The 16,592-nt window shown below is 34.0% G+C and overlaps 1 protein-coding gene across 11 annotated transcripts in view; it reads right to left on the bottom strand.

The window, feature by feature from the left end:
• Window positions 1-977: 977 nt before the first annotated feature.
• The window catches only part of WASF1 (WASP family member 1), a 49,587-nt gene continuing 33,972 nt past the window's right edge, over window positions 978-16,592 (bottom strand). For 4 of the 11 annotated variants that reach the window (XM_019735044.3, XM_019735043.3, XM_019735045.3 and 1 more), the window contains 7 exons: window positions 13,874-14,008; window positions 9,436-9,589; window positions 8,202-8,346; window positions 6,493-6,665; window positions 4,684-4,863; window positions 2,700-3,328; window positions 978-1,847 (listed from right to left, as the gene is read on the bottom strand). In XM_019735044.3, the coding sequence (XP_019590603.1) occupies window positions 1,690-1,847; window positions 2,700-3,328; window positions 4,684-4,863; window positions 6,493-6,665; window positions 8,202-8,346; window positions 9,436-9,589; window positions 13,874-14,008 (1,574 nt within the window). In that variant the 3' untranslated portion in view covers window positions 978-1,689. The remainder of the gene's footprint in view (window positions 1,848-2,699; window positions 3,329-4,683; window positions 4,864-6,492; window positions 6,666-8,201; window positions 8,347-9,435; window positions 9,590-13,873; window positions 14,009-16,592) is intronic. The other 7 variants (XM_019735048.3, XM_074333426.2, XM_074333424.2 and 4 more) reach the window with 3 other exon arrangements.

The following is a 16,592-nucleotide window of genomic DNA, read 5'->3' as shown; positions in this document are numbered from 1 at the left end:
GTCTAACACGGCCTCACCTGGGATAGCTCTCTGCGTGTGGTTTCTGATCTAGCAGGCTAGCCTGAGCCTACTTTTGCCATATGCTATTAGCCAAAACAAGTCTCAGAGTCAAGGCGCTGTATTAGAACCCCTCTTGATGAAAGGAACTGGAAACTGCATTGCAAAAGGAGCGGACAGAGGCAAGGATAAAGATTGCAGTCACTTTTAGTCAAGCTACCAACACATCATTTAGTCTTTTCTTCACACTAAATAATCTGATACTAATGCTGCTTCCCCTCCATCTCTGAATCTAGACTGTGCAAATACTAGCAACTATCTTATCATTGCAAAAATAGTATCAAGAATGATGTTAAAATGAAGTCAAGATGTGCTGAAATTAGACAGCAAGTTGAGATTTTAATTTAAGAGCATAAGGAGTTGAAAAATATTGATCTTGTGACCTTAGGGAAAAAAATGATATAAAAATGGGGCCGGCCCGGTGGCTCAGGTGGTTGGAGCTCCGTGCTCCTAACTCCAAAGGCTGCCGGTTCGATTCCCACATGGGCCAGTGGGCTCTCAACCACAAGGTTGCTGGTTTCAACTCCGGCAAGGGATGGTGGGCTGCGCCCCCTGCAACTAGCAACGGCAGCTGGACCTGGAGCTGAGCTGCACCCTCCACAACTAAGACTGAAAGGACAACAACTTGAAGCTGAACGGCACCCTCCACAACTAAAATTGAAAGGACAATAACTTGACTTGGAAAAAGTCCTGGAAGTACACACTGTTCCCCAATAAAGTCCTGTTCCTCTTCCCCAATAAAAACTTAAAAAAAAAAAAAAGATATAAAAGTTATCCTACACACTGGACAATATGAATCTGTACAATTAAGAGGAAATCACACAGCATAAGGGGTTTTTAAAATCTTTGTTTACTATCTACGTATTAACTAAACTGTTGATAAACTTTCAGAAATAGTTTTATTCAAAGAACAACACCCATTAACCTTTAAAATGAACCATTTATTAAATCAGACTGTTATTCTTAACAGTTATGTAAGTTACATGTATGTTTATGTCAGAGTATTTCACATGGAAATCTTTTAAATTTTTATAGGCAAGCAAAATCATACCACACAATATATAAGTGGGAAGGGGGTACTGCTAAACATTCAAATAAGGCAAATATTTAAAAACAATAAAACAATAATTAAAAAAAATTTCAAGCATTCCTTTAAGAGAATTCAATACTACAAGCTAAGTGTACTTTCTGAGTGTATTCATATAATCAAGGCAGTGTTTCTTCTTTTAAAACATCAAGAAATGGAATAAGGCTCATTAATAGATACAGCTGCCCTCAAGAGTTCAATCTTAGTTGCTTTCTTTAAATTAAAATTCACAAAGTGCACAATTAAGATATATCAAAAAACAGAATCTGCTACTCTAACAACAGCTGTCCATGCTTAATACTTAGTGGTTTATTTGACCAAATTATGTCTTTTCAGGGAAAAATAAAAAAGATAAGCCACTGTAAAACAGTTAGTTTGAAATGTATGCTAATAGTTTTCTTAGAAATCAAAAATTATGGAGGAAAAAGGATTATTTATCTTAAGGAAAAGAAAGCAAAACACTGGAATGACCAAACATTTTCAAAGAACAAGCACCACAAAGGACATTTGCATTCAGTTTTGTAATATTTATCAATGCATTTCTCTTATTCCAGCCAATCTACTTCATCAAATTCTGAATCATCTTCTGAATCACTATATTCCACAGCGATACGGCGGGACAGGATGGTGGCAACATCATTTTCAATGCGTTCATGTTTAGCTTCCTGTTCACGCTGCTCTTCTACTTTTCGTAGCTGAATACCTGATATAGGAAATCCAAACCATTCATTGTAAACCAACATATTAAGTAGTAGATATTATTAATCTTTCTGGAGTAAAATCAAATACACATAAGAAATACTAATAGAAAAATAAAAAGCAAGATGTATTAAAAAGAATGTGAAGGAATCATGTTTAGAGAGACAGTAATTTCTTCATTACGTTATCACCTGTGATATTAGTTGGTGAAACTTACCAGACACCTCAGTGGACATTTACAGTTTATTAAACCATTATGATCTATTGTGCCTCCCTACTCACCAGATCCTAAAAAGTTAATCAGATGATACTTTTCTTCTGTTACATCTATTATTATCAAATAAAATAAACATTGTTGAGTATATTTTCTGTGGCTTTATTTTCCCCAGTACTTGAGGAAAAAGCACTCTTCTTATTCATTCTATCTTGTTAGTGCCTTGCATATAGTAAGTTCTTAGGAAGTATTGGCTGAATAAATGAATAAATATGTCAAGTTTTGTTTTGTTTTTTTAAACTACAAAAGGAGGAAACTTAATCTTTTAAAGGTATCTGCTAGAGCAAGTGTCACTGAGACACCAAATGGACAGCCTTAACTCTGAAGAAAATATGGTTTTTTAAGGAGTTAACATACATACTAAACATAATATAGTTTTAACTAATTTTCTGTAATAATGTCATATTTTCTTAGAAATGATTTAAAATATAAGTTGAACATAGTTTTATTTTCTAAAGATACCATCTGTGTAAAAACATGATCATTTAAAATGTTGTAAGTGAGGAAAACCTTATTGTTTCAAATATTTAGAAAATTTCTAATGCTACAATAGAATGCTTTTAGTGGCCCTGAGAAAATTACCTTTTCGTATTGCTTCCAGAAGTACACTCCTGGCATCACTGATTACAGGTAGGGTTGACGGATGGCGCTTTGGCTCAGAAGCAGGTATAACTTGTGATGGAGGAGATGGAGGCATTAATGGAACATGGGGACCTGGGGCAGTAGATGGAGTTGGATGTAGCCCAGAGGGAGGATGAGCAAGAGCTGCAACTGTGACAGGTGACGATGGTCGAATGCCAGGTGGAGGCAAAGGAGGCGGTGGTGGGGGCGGAGGCAGCCCCTGGACTTCACCTTGTGGGAGCGGATGAACGGGTACAGTCTCACAGACGGGGGCAGCTCTAGCTATGGGTGGAGAGGGCTGTACTAGAGGAGGTGCGATGGGAGGGGGAGCTGGGTGGAGAACTCCAGGGGCGATCTGAAGAGGAGCCGGAGGTGGTGGTACTGCTGGAGCTTGCAAAGCAGTGGCTGGAGGTGGAGGTGGGGGAGGCACTGGTGGGGGAGGAGTTGACGTCATTGAAGCTCTTAATGAAGAAGTTGACAAAGCAGATGGAAGAGGTGGTGGAGGAGGTGGGGGGGTAGGGCTCACAAACACCGGTGTCCTGCCTGTAGCTGGTGACTGAGGGCGATTTTCTATCAAACCTGTAGCCGAACTGAAATGATAGAGAGATCCTAGCAAGTTATTAAAAGAGAAAAGATTAAGCACACAAAATATAAACGACTGTCAGTAATTATATCAAGGCAGATGCATTAACATGTTCCTATAGAAATTAAATTTTTTTTCACCAGTATTTAGAATGAAATAACTAAAACTACACCAAGAAAATGAACAAGTGGTACTTTGGTTTGTAAAATTCTAAATGGTCTCATCCTCTCATGCAACTTTCATATCCACTCAAGCATTTTATGCTTACTTTGATTAAGTAAAATGCTCAATTTTATACAGTGATATAATTCTTTGTAATGGCTCAACATTTATCATATTACAATATTTGTAGCAATACCTGTGGCCAACACAATGATGTATTTATAATGCTATATTATATGAAGAGTCATCATATGTCATTTCAGTCAAATCAATGACAACTAATCACAAACCACAAAAGGAAATTTACAGCCCTCTTCCTTCCTGAGGATGAAACATCAAATAAATCAGAGACAGAAGGCTGATATTTTTAACTGAAAATTGTAAAGCTGATCTCTATTTCTCTTTAAAAATTTATAATTTGGGTATCAATGGACAAAATTAAACTTCAAAATAGCTTTACTGAAAATTATGATCCTATTCTCCCTCAAATTTTATAATTTGGGTATCAATGGACAAAAACTTCAAAATAGCTTTCCTAAAAATTATGAGCCTACTATTCTCTCTCAAATTTTTAGAGTATTTCCCCTAATATCAAATTAACACTTATAATCACACCTTTGGTTCCCATTTTTTAGTCTCTTACCACATTATAAAAATTCTTACTTTGTATTAATATACAACAAGCCCTCACTTAAAACTGTCAATAGGTTCTAACTTTAAGTGAAACGATGTACAATGAAACCAATGTTACCACAGGCTAATTGCTACAAACAAGAGTTAAGTTCCTACAGCATCTCATCAACATGAAACGGCACTGAACAAACAACACTATTCAAGGACCTGCTATGCCGCTCCTCATAACAAAGCTATAATAAAATGAAACACACTTTAATCTTTAAACTCTCCTTAGTTAAATTTCCCCAAGAGAATGTGTCAGCTCCTATCAGAGGCTGGAAAATTACCTCACACAGGCCAAATCTGACCCACTCCCTGTTTTTGTAAATGAAGTTTTGTTTCAACAGAAATATATTCATTTAATCATGTACATAGTCCATGGTTGCTTTCACGCAACAATGGCAAAATTAAGTAGTTGTGGCAGAAACGTATGCTCACAAAGCCTGAAATACATACTATCTGCGCCTTTAAAGAAAAAGGTTACCAACCCCTGAGATAAAGCATCAAGTGCTTGTCCCAACTTACCTGATACAGGTGGGTATAGGTTTTGCATCTCCTGCTCCATGCATTGGTGGAGGTGGAGGTGGTTCATGTGGTCTGACTAAGACCCTTTCCTCAGCTCTAGTCAGAAGCTCACTCATTTGACTAAATGGCAAGGCAGAAAGTGAGTAAGATCCATCCATATGATCCACATATGTCTGAGGCCTAAAAAAATGCACAATATCAGTATAGTTTTCTTGAATTATTGTTGGAGTAAAGTGTTCTACTGGAGTAAAGTGAAAGAGTTGAAGTTTATCCTTCGAATGTCAGTATTTCACTGACTTTTAAAAAACCTCTTTCAGGAATTTATTACATTTATCCTGCTTTTAAAACAAAAAATGCCGCCCACAATGCAAACTTAACTTACTGATTCAGGTTCATTAATGATGACGTTCAGTTATTTTGTTATTTTATAATATAATACTAATTCAATTTACGAGGATGAAAAGTATTACATATATAATCTTATAAACAAGAAAAGAATTAACTTTTAGTAAATTGCATTCAAAGCTACCTTCCTCTGTTTCATCTTCTTTACAATAAGATGCCAATGACAAAAAGCTAGAATATGAAAACTGGAATTTTCTACCACCATGTCGCTTTCTTAAATCTAAATGACTTCCAAACGCCTTGTACCCAGGGAGAAAGGCTTCCCAGCATCACTGAGATGGTTAACTACATCATTTTTATCTTTTTGGTGTTTTCAAAGGTGCAAGGGTACTCAGAAAATAGTATGTGGAGTAATACAGCAACATGGGACTTAAGATCAGATTTAGAGCAAACTTTTAGGTACCTTGAGCATGTGAAGACGTAAGTATTTACTGATTGTACTGCATGCTGGGGACAAAGGTGGATTTAAAAAATGTGCACAAAGCAAGTTAGAAATAATATATTTACACTACTGGGTCAGCTAAATACTTCAATTACTTAACAGTAGTAGAAATAAATGTTTGCCTATAGATTATTCATTAAAAAAAATCTCAATTCTTTCAGTCTCTTTTTTCAGTAATGCACATAAATAGTGTCTTAGATGTATATTACTCCTAAAATAGGCCAAACTATTTCACACTTATGTCCCAATAATTTACATGTACTATTCAAAAGAAAACCTTAAGCTCTTTTCCATTCAAAAATCAGTAACTATTATATATATATAATAACCATAACCAATCAAGTATACAAAAATAAATTTCTTCACAGAGAGATGTTAGGGCAGCGTGTTACTTAGACAGGGCCCCTAGCTACTGAGAAAGGAAAAGGACCTAGTCTATACTTTTGCAAAAGGTGATGAGTAATTTTGTTTCCAAGTCCTGATATATCTGAGGTGGGAGATGTGGCAGAGAAAGGAAGTTATAGATATGGCATAGAAAGGGAAAGAAAAAGGAACAAAATATAATCCTGTCTCAACTCCTACTTTACATATAGTGATATATAATTCAATAATACTTAAAAAAAAAAATTTCCAGACCTCATTCCTCTACCATGGGAGTCTAGCAGACTGCCTGAAATACTGAGAGGGAGGTGAGACTGTGTAGGAAAGATCATCTGAAGGTCACCTACTCCAACCAGCTCTTTCTAAAAACAACCAGAGCCAAGTCCAGGTGTGACAGTGATCTGCCCAGGATTAGACTTCAGTCGGCTTATCGTGCTCAAGGCTGCAGAATCGTCTCTATACCCACAACAGGGTGTGCGGTTCAACAGTTCAGGACCTAACACTTACAGGCGTAGATATTGGAAATAAAGCCAGTATTTTATCATCAATTTTGTTAAAAAACAAACAAAAGAAAAAGAGACCTTGTTTCGAAATGAGAGGCTGGGCCATTAGCGACTTCAATATGCTTATGTAAGAGATTAGCATCATCTTCGGCCAGCTCTGGACCTTGGGCCAGCTTCTGCCATTCTCTCCGCCTGTCATGTGGTGCTCTTGGCACTTTTTCAGGTTCATGAGGACGATCTAGATTTTTCTGCTGTAACAGATGCATTGAAACAAAGCCAAATGCTGAAGTGCTAGGTTTTTAAAAGGAGGTTATAACAATCAAGTTAAAATTCAAACATCAATATTGAAAAAGACAATGCAATCATAATATAATCAAAGTAACACAGACATAATTCATTTGTACTTTCAGAGTTAAATCTTAGCTAGCTTGCTTGTAATCCCAGTTTCTTGTCATGTTTCTTTAATCTCTAATTGGAATTGAGGCACCAGATAAAAATAGTATGCCTAAGTAACAAAATTTGAGGTCAGAAAGTCCTTTCAGATGGAAAATGATTCACCAACTCTGGGACATCTTTCAGTTTTTGCTATTAGTGAAATTTCTACCATTAATGGCACTGTCTACCTCGAACCAAAACCTGAAAATTTACTAAGGTTATGTAATCTGAGAAGTCACCAATTAGCTGGCCAATGCATTAGAAAAAAATCCATTTGTCTAATTAATCCATTATAACTAAGTGTGTTACTCAGCAGAAAACAGAGTATTTGAAAAATAAAACAAATAGTGGTATTGCACAAAACCACACATGACTCCCCTGGTTCCTGTCAGAAGTAGCCTCTGCTGTCTATAATAAAAATGGAACAATTCTTAAATCATGGGAAAAAGCATAGAAAGGTCTCAAATAGGTACAACAGAGTGAAATGCCCAAAAAGGCCAAGCAGATGACATTCATAAACGAAGAGAGTAGGGTGTAAGATGGGGAAGGCTGTGAATTAGACAGGCATGTCCTTTTAAAGCATTCCAGTTCAAACATTTTAAGACCACTGTGGTTGGGAAACAAAACACTGCTTGCAGGAGTAGTTTGGGCCGCCAGTCGCCAGTTTGCAAACTCCAGCTAGAGCACTGGGGTACTGTCTAATTAAGCTAATAAGGGCATTATGGGGAAAGCGGGAAAGTAGAGATAGCTACAGGAGAAACAGAGGGGTGATGAAGACCGATATTCCCTCCTTCATAACTCTACCTAAATCCAACATTGCTTCCTCCTTCTATATTTCTATTTATCATTAACATGGAATAAAGTAGATCCAAGTGAACTTTATCAGAAAGCGGCAAATAAACAATACAGCGGATAACAGGAATTTACTGAGAATAGCCTTTCCAAAATGTTTCGGATATGCTCTGCAGTTAGAAAATATTAGCTTAATTTGCTTTACCAATATCTGCACAACATTCCTTTGTTCCTTCTTACCAGAATGCCTTTCTCTTCCCTGGTCCACTTAGTTCCTATCTGCTATTCAAGATACATTGTAAGCTTTGCTGCAAGTGTTTGCCAACCCTGTCCTCTAAACAAATGTTATTTTGTGCTACTCACACCATCCAAGCACACCTCTGTTATGGCACTTCTCACACTACATTATAATTGCTCCTCTGCTCAAATTAGACTTGATCTTTCTGTGCGATTATAAAGACTTCAGTATTTGATTATATGGACCCAATAAAATAAAATTGTCAAAGTACAGGACTAATAAAGTTCTATGTATGCAACAAAACAAATACATGAAAACTAACTTCAATCTTTTGAATCTCTTGCAATACCTTCTGCTTCCTCTTTTCCTTCCTCTTATCCTCTGTATCTTGCAACATTTTTTCTTTCCATAGATCAAAGAAATATGAAGGGTTGGTATAAAACTTCAAACCTTCTTTACCATCATCTCTGAAATATAAAGTATCAATTAAAATATATATTAATAAACTTAGGCAATCAGAATAGAAAGCTTTACTGAAATGTTTTTCTTACATTAATAAAATATAGCATGTGCAAAAATTATGGCAAAATTAATTAGAATACTGGACCAATAAAACATTTCTCACAAGTTGGGCAGTAAACTAATGAAAATGGAAAACTAGATGTTTTCAGAATTGGTGTTAATAATTTAAAGTACAGGTGGATAATTTTCATCCCTAAATTCTGCTGAATACCAAGTTTTCTAAAAGTCCTTTGAGAAATTCCAATAATTACAAATGGTTCTGCCTAAGGTAAAAGCCTGAAGGGACAATAATATCATTTAGAATACAGACACTGTACCAGGTTTCTGCCAATACTCTAATTTACTTACTATCATCTTACCAAACCTGCAAAATATCACCTAATAGTCATTCTTATAGTAAGTTACTTATATCTAAATGACTTGCATACTGACAAATAGTTTCAAATAACTAACTGAATACCATTTTATTCAGGATATGTGTTCTGCATCTTAAATTACCTGTTTAACAAATCATGTGAAAGAACTTCATAAAAAGCCTGAATAATTCCAGATTTTATTTTAAATGGTAAAAAACATTTTAAAAACAGATACTACATATTCATTATGTAAATTTAATGCATATAGATTAAGAGTAGATAAAACAACCAAAAGCAATGTTTACTTTTGTTAGTGTGGTGGAATTTTGAGCTCTTTATTTTTTATTTTCCATCTGATTAGAAATTAAATTAAAAAGACAATAACAACTCCTTGGCTCTTTGTAGTAATAAGTTTGCCATTGGCTTTTCTTATTAACACTTGTCCAAACGACTCCCTTGAATTAGCCTTGTCTTTTGTATTCCAGGGCTTTTGGAGCTCACCTAGTGGATAAAGCAAACGTTTTCTAAAGGTTGTGGATAAGAAGGGTTCTCTGTGTTGGTCAAAAACCCAGTGAAATAAAGAATGTTTGGGGTTTAGCATTTAAAGGTAGACTGCTGCCTATTTGAACTTGAAGTGTGAGATAAATAACCAGCCTTCTTACTTATTAGCCTACTGACCTATAAGGAGTGAGTATATTGAGAGGTGGAGGCTGTTCACAAACATCGTATGTCTCCTGCAACGGAATAGGCAAAGTCTTGCGGTCAAAAAGCTGCTGATCTTGAATTGTAGAACTTCGGAAAGCTTTTCTCATTGTTATATCTTGCAAAGACACTAAAACAAAAATCAAAATGTATTTTGTTTATTTTATTAAGATGACTTAACAAGAACAAATTCATACACTGTATTGTTTAAAAGTCAGCATTGCTCAGGAGGCTGTGACGGTGGCGGCTTATGAATCAGGAACTGTATTTTAAATGCTCTATCACTATATCGCATAGCATTTTATACCTAATTTTCCCAATCAGGTGGGCTTTAATGCAGCCTTTGATTTCTAAAGATCAGAAGGTTCCAATGACACCTGAAACCCATCTGTATTTTCCACCAAATACATCTTTTTCTTTTTCTTACTTGCCATCCCCAGCCCCCACCAACCTACATCCTCTTCTTCCTTTCTTCTATACACTTTTCCCCTATCGCCCTTTATTACTTTTATTTAGCTTATGCCAACAACACTGAAGGAATTACTTAGCTATCAGTGACATTCTGGGCTAAACACGCTGTTGACCTCTATGCTGTATTAACTACTAATATTATAAATATACTATAAAGTTAAAATAAACTTTACAGTAAAGAAAATGTTTTCAAGTACTAGGCAATCTATATTATTCTTTATTTCATATATCTTTTGTCTTGTACCATAAGGATTACTACTTAGCTACAAGCTCTTGAAGACTCACACTTCTTGTACATTAGCACCTCCAGTAACTAGCACAGCCCCATCACATATATGATGATTTAAAATAACTTCATTTACTCATTTTCTTTTGCAATATGCAGCATGACGACATAAGAAATATACCAAAATGCTACATTTTTAATGCTTGGAGTGATTTCCTGGTATTAAAAAATTAGGTGATTTAGACAATAGTTTAGTGGTTACGAGACGGTGAAGGGGGTGGGGGGTGATAGATAAAGATAAACGGGATCAAATATATGGTGATGGAAGGAGAACTGACTCTGGGTGGTGAACACAATGTGATATATAGATGACATATTACAGACCTGTACACTTGAAACTTATGTAACTTGACTAACCATTGTCACCCCAATAAACTTTAATTAAAAAAAAATTAGGTGATTTCTTACATATTTAATATGGCTTTAAGTATACAAATAAATGCTTTATACCATAGCAAGGTCAGTACTAAACAATAATAACAATTCTTAAATTATTCTTCTCCCTAGACTAGTATCTCTATCATCCTCACAAGTAAAATTCACTCAACATAAACGCTTGGATCTATGGAACAGGTGAAGCAGTGAGGCTGCCAATGCAACGGTCACACCACGGCTGCGTTCCTAGCAATTCCACACTTAAAAAACACCAAAATAAAATCCAAAGACATAAAGTTTTTTTCTTACTATTACTAAAAAGTAGTATGAGAGATCTTCAATGAGTTACATACTATATGTGCTATATGATTTCATTAGTTTTTATTTTAGTTAACCTTTATAATTCAATGATAGGAATTATTATTCCACTTTTAAACATAATACAAAGTCTAGACAGTATTATATAACTGGCTCAAGGTAACATGGTTAATAAGCAGTAAAGTCAGAACAGAAAACTCAGATCTATCTGACTTTGAAGTTGCTCCTTTTGCCACAAGACCACACACTGCTCCTCTGGTTCCTGTGAGAAGTAGCCTCTGCTTACTATAATCAAAATGGATCAATTCTTGCAACTCTCCCATCCCACTTACTAATCTTAGTATGTAACCAGATAGAACCTAGTGTTCATTCTCTCAAAACTTTTTTAGGATGTAAAAACCATGTAAAATATAAGCACTTTTTCACCTTCAACTCCTCTCATTTATCACTTGTCTTATTTGTTAACAGACCACTGTGACAAAGCCAATTCCAGTTGTCAACAATGACATTTGGTATTATTTAAACAGTATTATATATGACAGTAAATTAGCACAATATGTTTATAAGCATAATTGAATTAAATATAATTGTACGGGCCTTTGTTTAAAACTCATCATTTACATACTTTTTAAATTATATTGGTAGTTCTCACCATTACTTACTATTAAATGGCAATTAAAAAAAACAAAAATATTGACATTACACTCTATAATTTGGTATTGTAATCATAATGTTATTTTGTTTGAACTCTCACTGAATATAAAAGTTTAGGTTAAATAACTTTGAAAATTCCTTGTATCCAACATCCCCAAAACAATTTCAAATTAAACAGTTCAGCTTTTAGATTTTGAATTCTTACCCAATGCTCTACAAATTTTAAAGGGAACTATAAACAATTCTGATAGTTGTTAGTATACTAGGACTTTTTAAAAACACTTAAACACATCTTAATTTATTTACTGGTATTTGTATTTTCAATTTTAATGGGAATGTTAAGAGATTTGTTAAAATTTAACAGTATTTTGAAACTAAATGTTAATTTTTATTTCAGTTACTATAAGAACTGCCTACTGCCTGTGTATTTCTGTATTATTAGATGGCACATATTTATAACTTAAATGTTTAAGTTATTTAAAAAAGAAATTTTGGATATAAGTGATGTATTTGAAAGTATGGCCATAAAATATTTTTCATTACTTGTAATGATTTTAAGAATTTCAAGAAGTATGATTAATGTACATGTACATGCTTCAAGGGATACCATTGAGAAAAACCTACAGAATAGAATATTTGCAAATCATATTATCTGAAAATGGACTTAGACCCAGAATAGAGAATTGTGATAACTCAAGAATAATAATAATAAATAAAAAACCAATTTAAAAATGGTAAAATGATCTGAAAAGACATTTTTCCAAATAAGATACACAAATTGCTGATAAATCATTTAGTTTCTGGTTTTAAATCCACGCTCTACCACTTCCCACTGGGTGACCTGTCTCTAAATGACTTATAAGTCATGAAAAGGTGCTCAGCATCATAAGTCATCACAGAAATACAAATACATTGTACAACATAAACCAATACTAACAACATTATGCTAAGTGCAAGAAGCCAGCCACAGAAGACCACATAGTGTATCATTCCAGTCATATGAAATACCCAGAACAGGCTAATCCGTCGAGACAGAAAGTAGATTAGTGATTGCTAGAAGTTAAGGAAAAGGGGGGCTGGAGAGTGACTGCTAATGGGTACAGGGTTTCTTTTGCAACAACGCAATGTTCTGAAATTGACTGTGGTCATGGTGTACTCCGTGAATACGCTAAAATCCACTGAATTGTACAATTTAACTTTAGATGGGCTAATTGTAGGGTGTATGAAATATAGCTCAATAAAACTGCTTTTAAAAAAGGTACTGTTTGTTTTTTTTTCACAACCAGACCTGAGTTTTTATCTTTGCGAGCAGTAGAAGCTTAGCATAGTTAAGTATTTGCCTCTTCCTTATTTAGGCATTAAATTAGGTTATGTCAAAAGAAGTTGGTTCAAACACTAAGACATCTATCATTATATTCTAGTTTTTGCTTTTTTGAAGTGATAACCTTTAATATACTTATTGTTCAAGTTTATATCTATTATATAACTTGCGTTTATACTAAAAATGTTATTCAACAAAAAATATTTTCTGAAGGGTTATAAAAGATTCATATTAAATAATTCTCTAGGATGAGTAAAAATTATATACTTAATAGTTCCATTTTTTTGTTTAAAAAAAACAGACAGGAGTTTGAGAAACATTAATATTCAATATACTCTATCAAAGTATGGAATATTGTTTTACCACTGAAGTTTCTACCATTATTTCAGCCTATGATGTGGGTTTTTTGTTGTTTGTTTTTTTAACCTGATATCCCTTGTTTAATATTCAGTATAAAACATTTTTGCCCTAATGAGAATTTCAATTTTTTTTTGAAATGTTCATTTAAAGTGGGAAGTAACATTCAAATAACTAGATCAGATGTTCGCAATTTAACATGCACACACAAAAGCGTATTTTAAAAATTACATTCTTACAGAATCAATTTCAACTTACTAAGAATTTCAAGTAATTTTCAAATAATTTTTATTTCTAAGACAAAAGTACGTAAGTAAATTGTAAGGGAGAAAAGAGAATGAGAACAGTGAAAAGTCTGGATAAAAAATTTTTTATGTCAAGACCTTAAGAGTCATTTAGTATACAGAAATAAGAGGTAAAAAGAAAAAATGAGTAAAGAAAAGCCAGGAGCATCATGCTAATGACATTTAAAGATAATACACTGATCTATTAGAACATGCAAGTGGCTGTAATGGTCATAGGTAGAAAAGACTTGTAATAAATTTGTGTTTAATATTGTTCTTAAATATTTCACTCATCTCATCTAACCTAAAATACATATTTGAAAGAAAATATAATATGAATAAACTTACATTCTTCTTCTTTAGGGTCAAGCTGTGTAACACTAACAGATAAACGGTCCACGCGTTCTTGTAATGAGTTAACTCTGAAGGAAAAACTATGTGCTTCATTGAATAATTCTCCAAATATATCTTCAGCATATTTACCTAAGCAAAAATGAAACATATACCATAAAATTTAATGTGATCAGAGACAAATATCCGACAAGTTAACATTTAAAAGTGCTGTCCTGATGAATTTGCCATTTTTTGAAACTAATTTAAACTTTAAACTCTAGCCTAAGGTAACCCAATTATGACAGGGTCAGAAAATAACACAAACCCTGGGAAATCTGGTTTTAAATACTAGCTCTACCACTTCCTGCTAGGTAACTTGTGTTACCTAGCTTTATCTACATCTATCTACCTATTGAAGGTTAGGGAAGATTATGATATGAAAGTACATGCAAATAATACATCTTTTAATCCCAAATCAGCATTCATAAATACTCTACACTAGAACTGAATTTCAAGCCAAGTGGCAAAATCCAAGATTCTTCATAAGGCTACTAGATGACTTGTTTCAGGTACGCCCAAAACAGATTCTGAAAATTTATGCGAGATATTTTAATTCTCTCTTGTTCCAGTTTCTTAAAAAAAAAAAAAAAAATCATAAATCTAAAATTATTGTATTTCTCTAGTCGTGTAAATTTTCATTACTGAAAAGATTAAACCAAAATAATCCTATTCTAAAAGGAGTTTTAGAAGACCTACAGTGAAAAAATATTCAACTGCATTTACAACATATAAACTAAGGAATACTTACAATATAAAGACAAGTCAATTACTATCTATACCTCTGAATTACAAAAAGATCAACGGTCTTCATAAATTAAGACATTTTAGACCCAAGGATACCATCTAGGTTAAATCTAGAGCAACAGTAAGCTCTATTAAGACAGTTCCTATGACAGAGAAGTACTAAATACTTATTAAATGAATTCATTAATCTTACCAGTTTATATTTGAATAACGCTGCATTTTTTTTTCCAAAGCATTTCAATATATTATCAGTTAAACCAACAAAAATTTATTGAGGGCTCACCCTGTGCCAGGTAGGTGTACCTACTAAATACAAAAAGTAAAACATAAAATAAAAAAAGTAAACAAAAAGTAAAACATAAAATTCCTATCCTAGAAGATTAAAAAAAAAAAAAAAAGAACTTAAGAGAAAAAGGATAATTTTGTATATATTTTTTGTATATATTCATTCACTTCTTTAAACAGAACTGACTGAAAATGTCTTATGCGTCAGACATTGTACCTCTGGAAATATGAAATGATTAGGTTTCTTCCTTGACGAGTTTTGAGCAGACATTTAAACACATAAAAAGCAATTTAATAAATAAATCTTTGCCCCATTTGCTTTGAGACCTTGGTATCAATTTCTTCACTTATAAAATAGGGATAAAAACATCTGCTTTAAGAAGTTATAAGAAAAGGAGACAGAGTGAACAAAGGGCCGGCAGAGTACCTGAAACAGGGTAGGAGAGCAACAGGCGGCTCTTACTATAATATGAAATAAGAGCCGCAGAGCTCAGAGAAAGAAGCACCTAACTTTTGGGTGTGACCTGGTGTTGAGATACTTCCAGAGACAGTTTCTCTGGCAGATAAGGGAAACATCCCATGGGGAGGAAAAGGCCGGTATATGACACGATTCAGAATGGTTTCAGTATTTATCATATTAACTCAACTAAATGGGGTATGCTCTTTTCGGACAAGAACCACATAGCTTTATCCCACAACAAAGTATCTGTCCACTATCTATCTCTGCATCCAATTAGTCTTATTGAGCCAATCTATCCATCCTTCTATCAATCTACCTTGATATCTGTCTAATTTCCTATGTTTGAGAACAAGAAGTAGGCTTTATCAGCTCAACTTTGCAGCACGAACTGACAAAATTCAATAAGAGAAAGGCTTTGGGAAGAAAGAATGATAAAAGATCCCTCAGGGTGGTTAAGAGTTCCAGTGGTTGTTAAAGTAAGACACCACTAAAATAGGAAAGAATTTTGGTATAGCAGAAGAAATTTATATAAAGTGAATTCTCAGTTTTTAGTAATTATGTATTATAAAACAAATATGTTCTACTATGAAAAAAAAAACACAACTGGACGTACAATTCTGTGAGGAAGAGGTCAGGAGGAAGTTCAGCCCCAAGCCATGCTGACCCTTTCCGCTGACTTTCACTGCTGTGTTCTCTACTACTTTTGATGCTAACGATAGTACCAAAGTGAAAATCTCAATTGCCTAGAGCCATTTTGGAGCCAAATTTTCAAATTCAGATATTATTTAATACATTTATTATTTTGACTATTTTTGATGGAAATGGATATAAAATCTATTCTAAGCTTCCTTGTCTTAGCAGAATACAAAATTGAAGATAATTTAACCATTTCTTGAGGATTTATAGTCATGAACTAATTACAAAAATTAATTAGGGTCTTAGGCTTCTAGCCTAAGAATATTTTCTTTTACATTAAATGGCCTCTTTCTAGTGTTTATGTTGTTCCTTCCCTTATACAAGTTCTTCCTTGGCTGTAAACTACCTCTTTTTGGCTGGCTTCAGTAGGCCTGCTTCTATTGTCCACCCCATACTTCCCCCTTTAATGCTCTGAAGCAAAAATATTTGGAAACCAGATCATCAAACCTGTATGAACTATCAAAGCAAAAGTCAACAGGTTCTGAGAGA

This window comes from Rhinolophus sinicus, chromosome 2 (assembly GCF_057876585.1).
Source record: "Rhinolophus sinicus isolate RSI-liver-muscle chromosome 2, RSI-T2T, whole genome shotgun sequence".
Lineage (NCBI taxonomy): Eukaryota > Metazoa > Chordata > Mammalia > Chiroptera > Rhinolophidae > Rhinolophus > Rhinolophus sinicus.
This window is presented reverse-complemented; position numbering and strand designations above follow the sequence as displayed.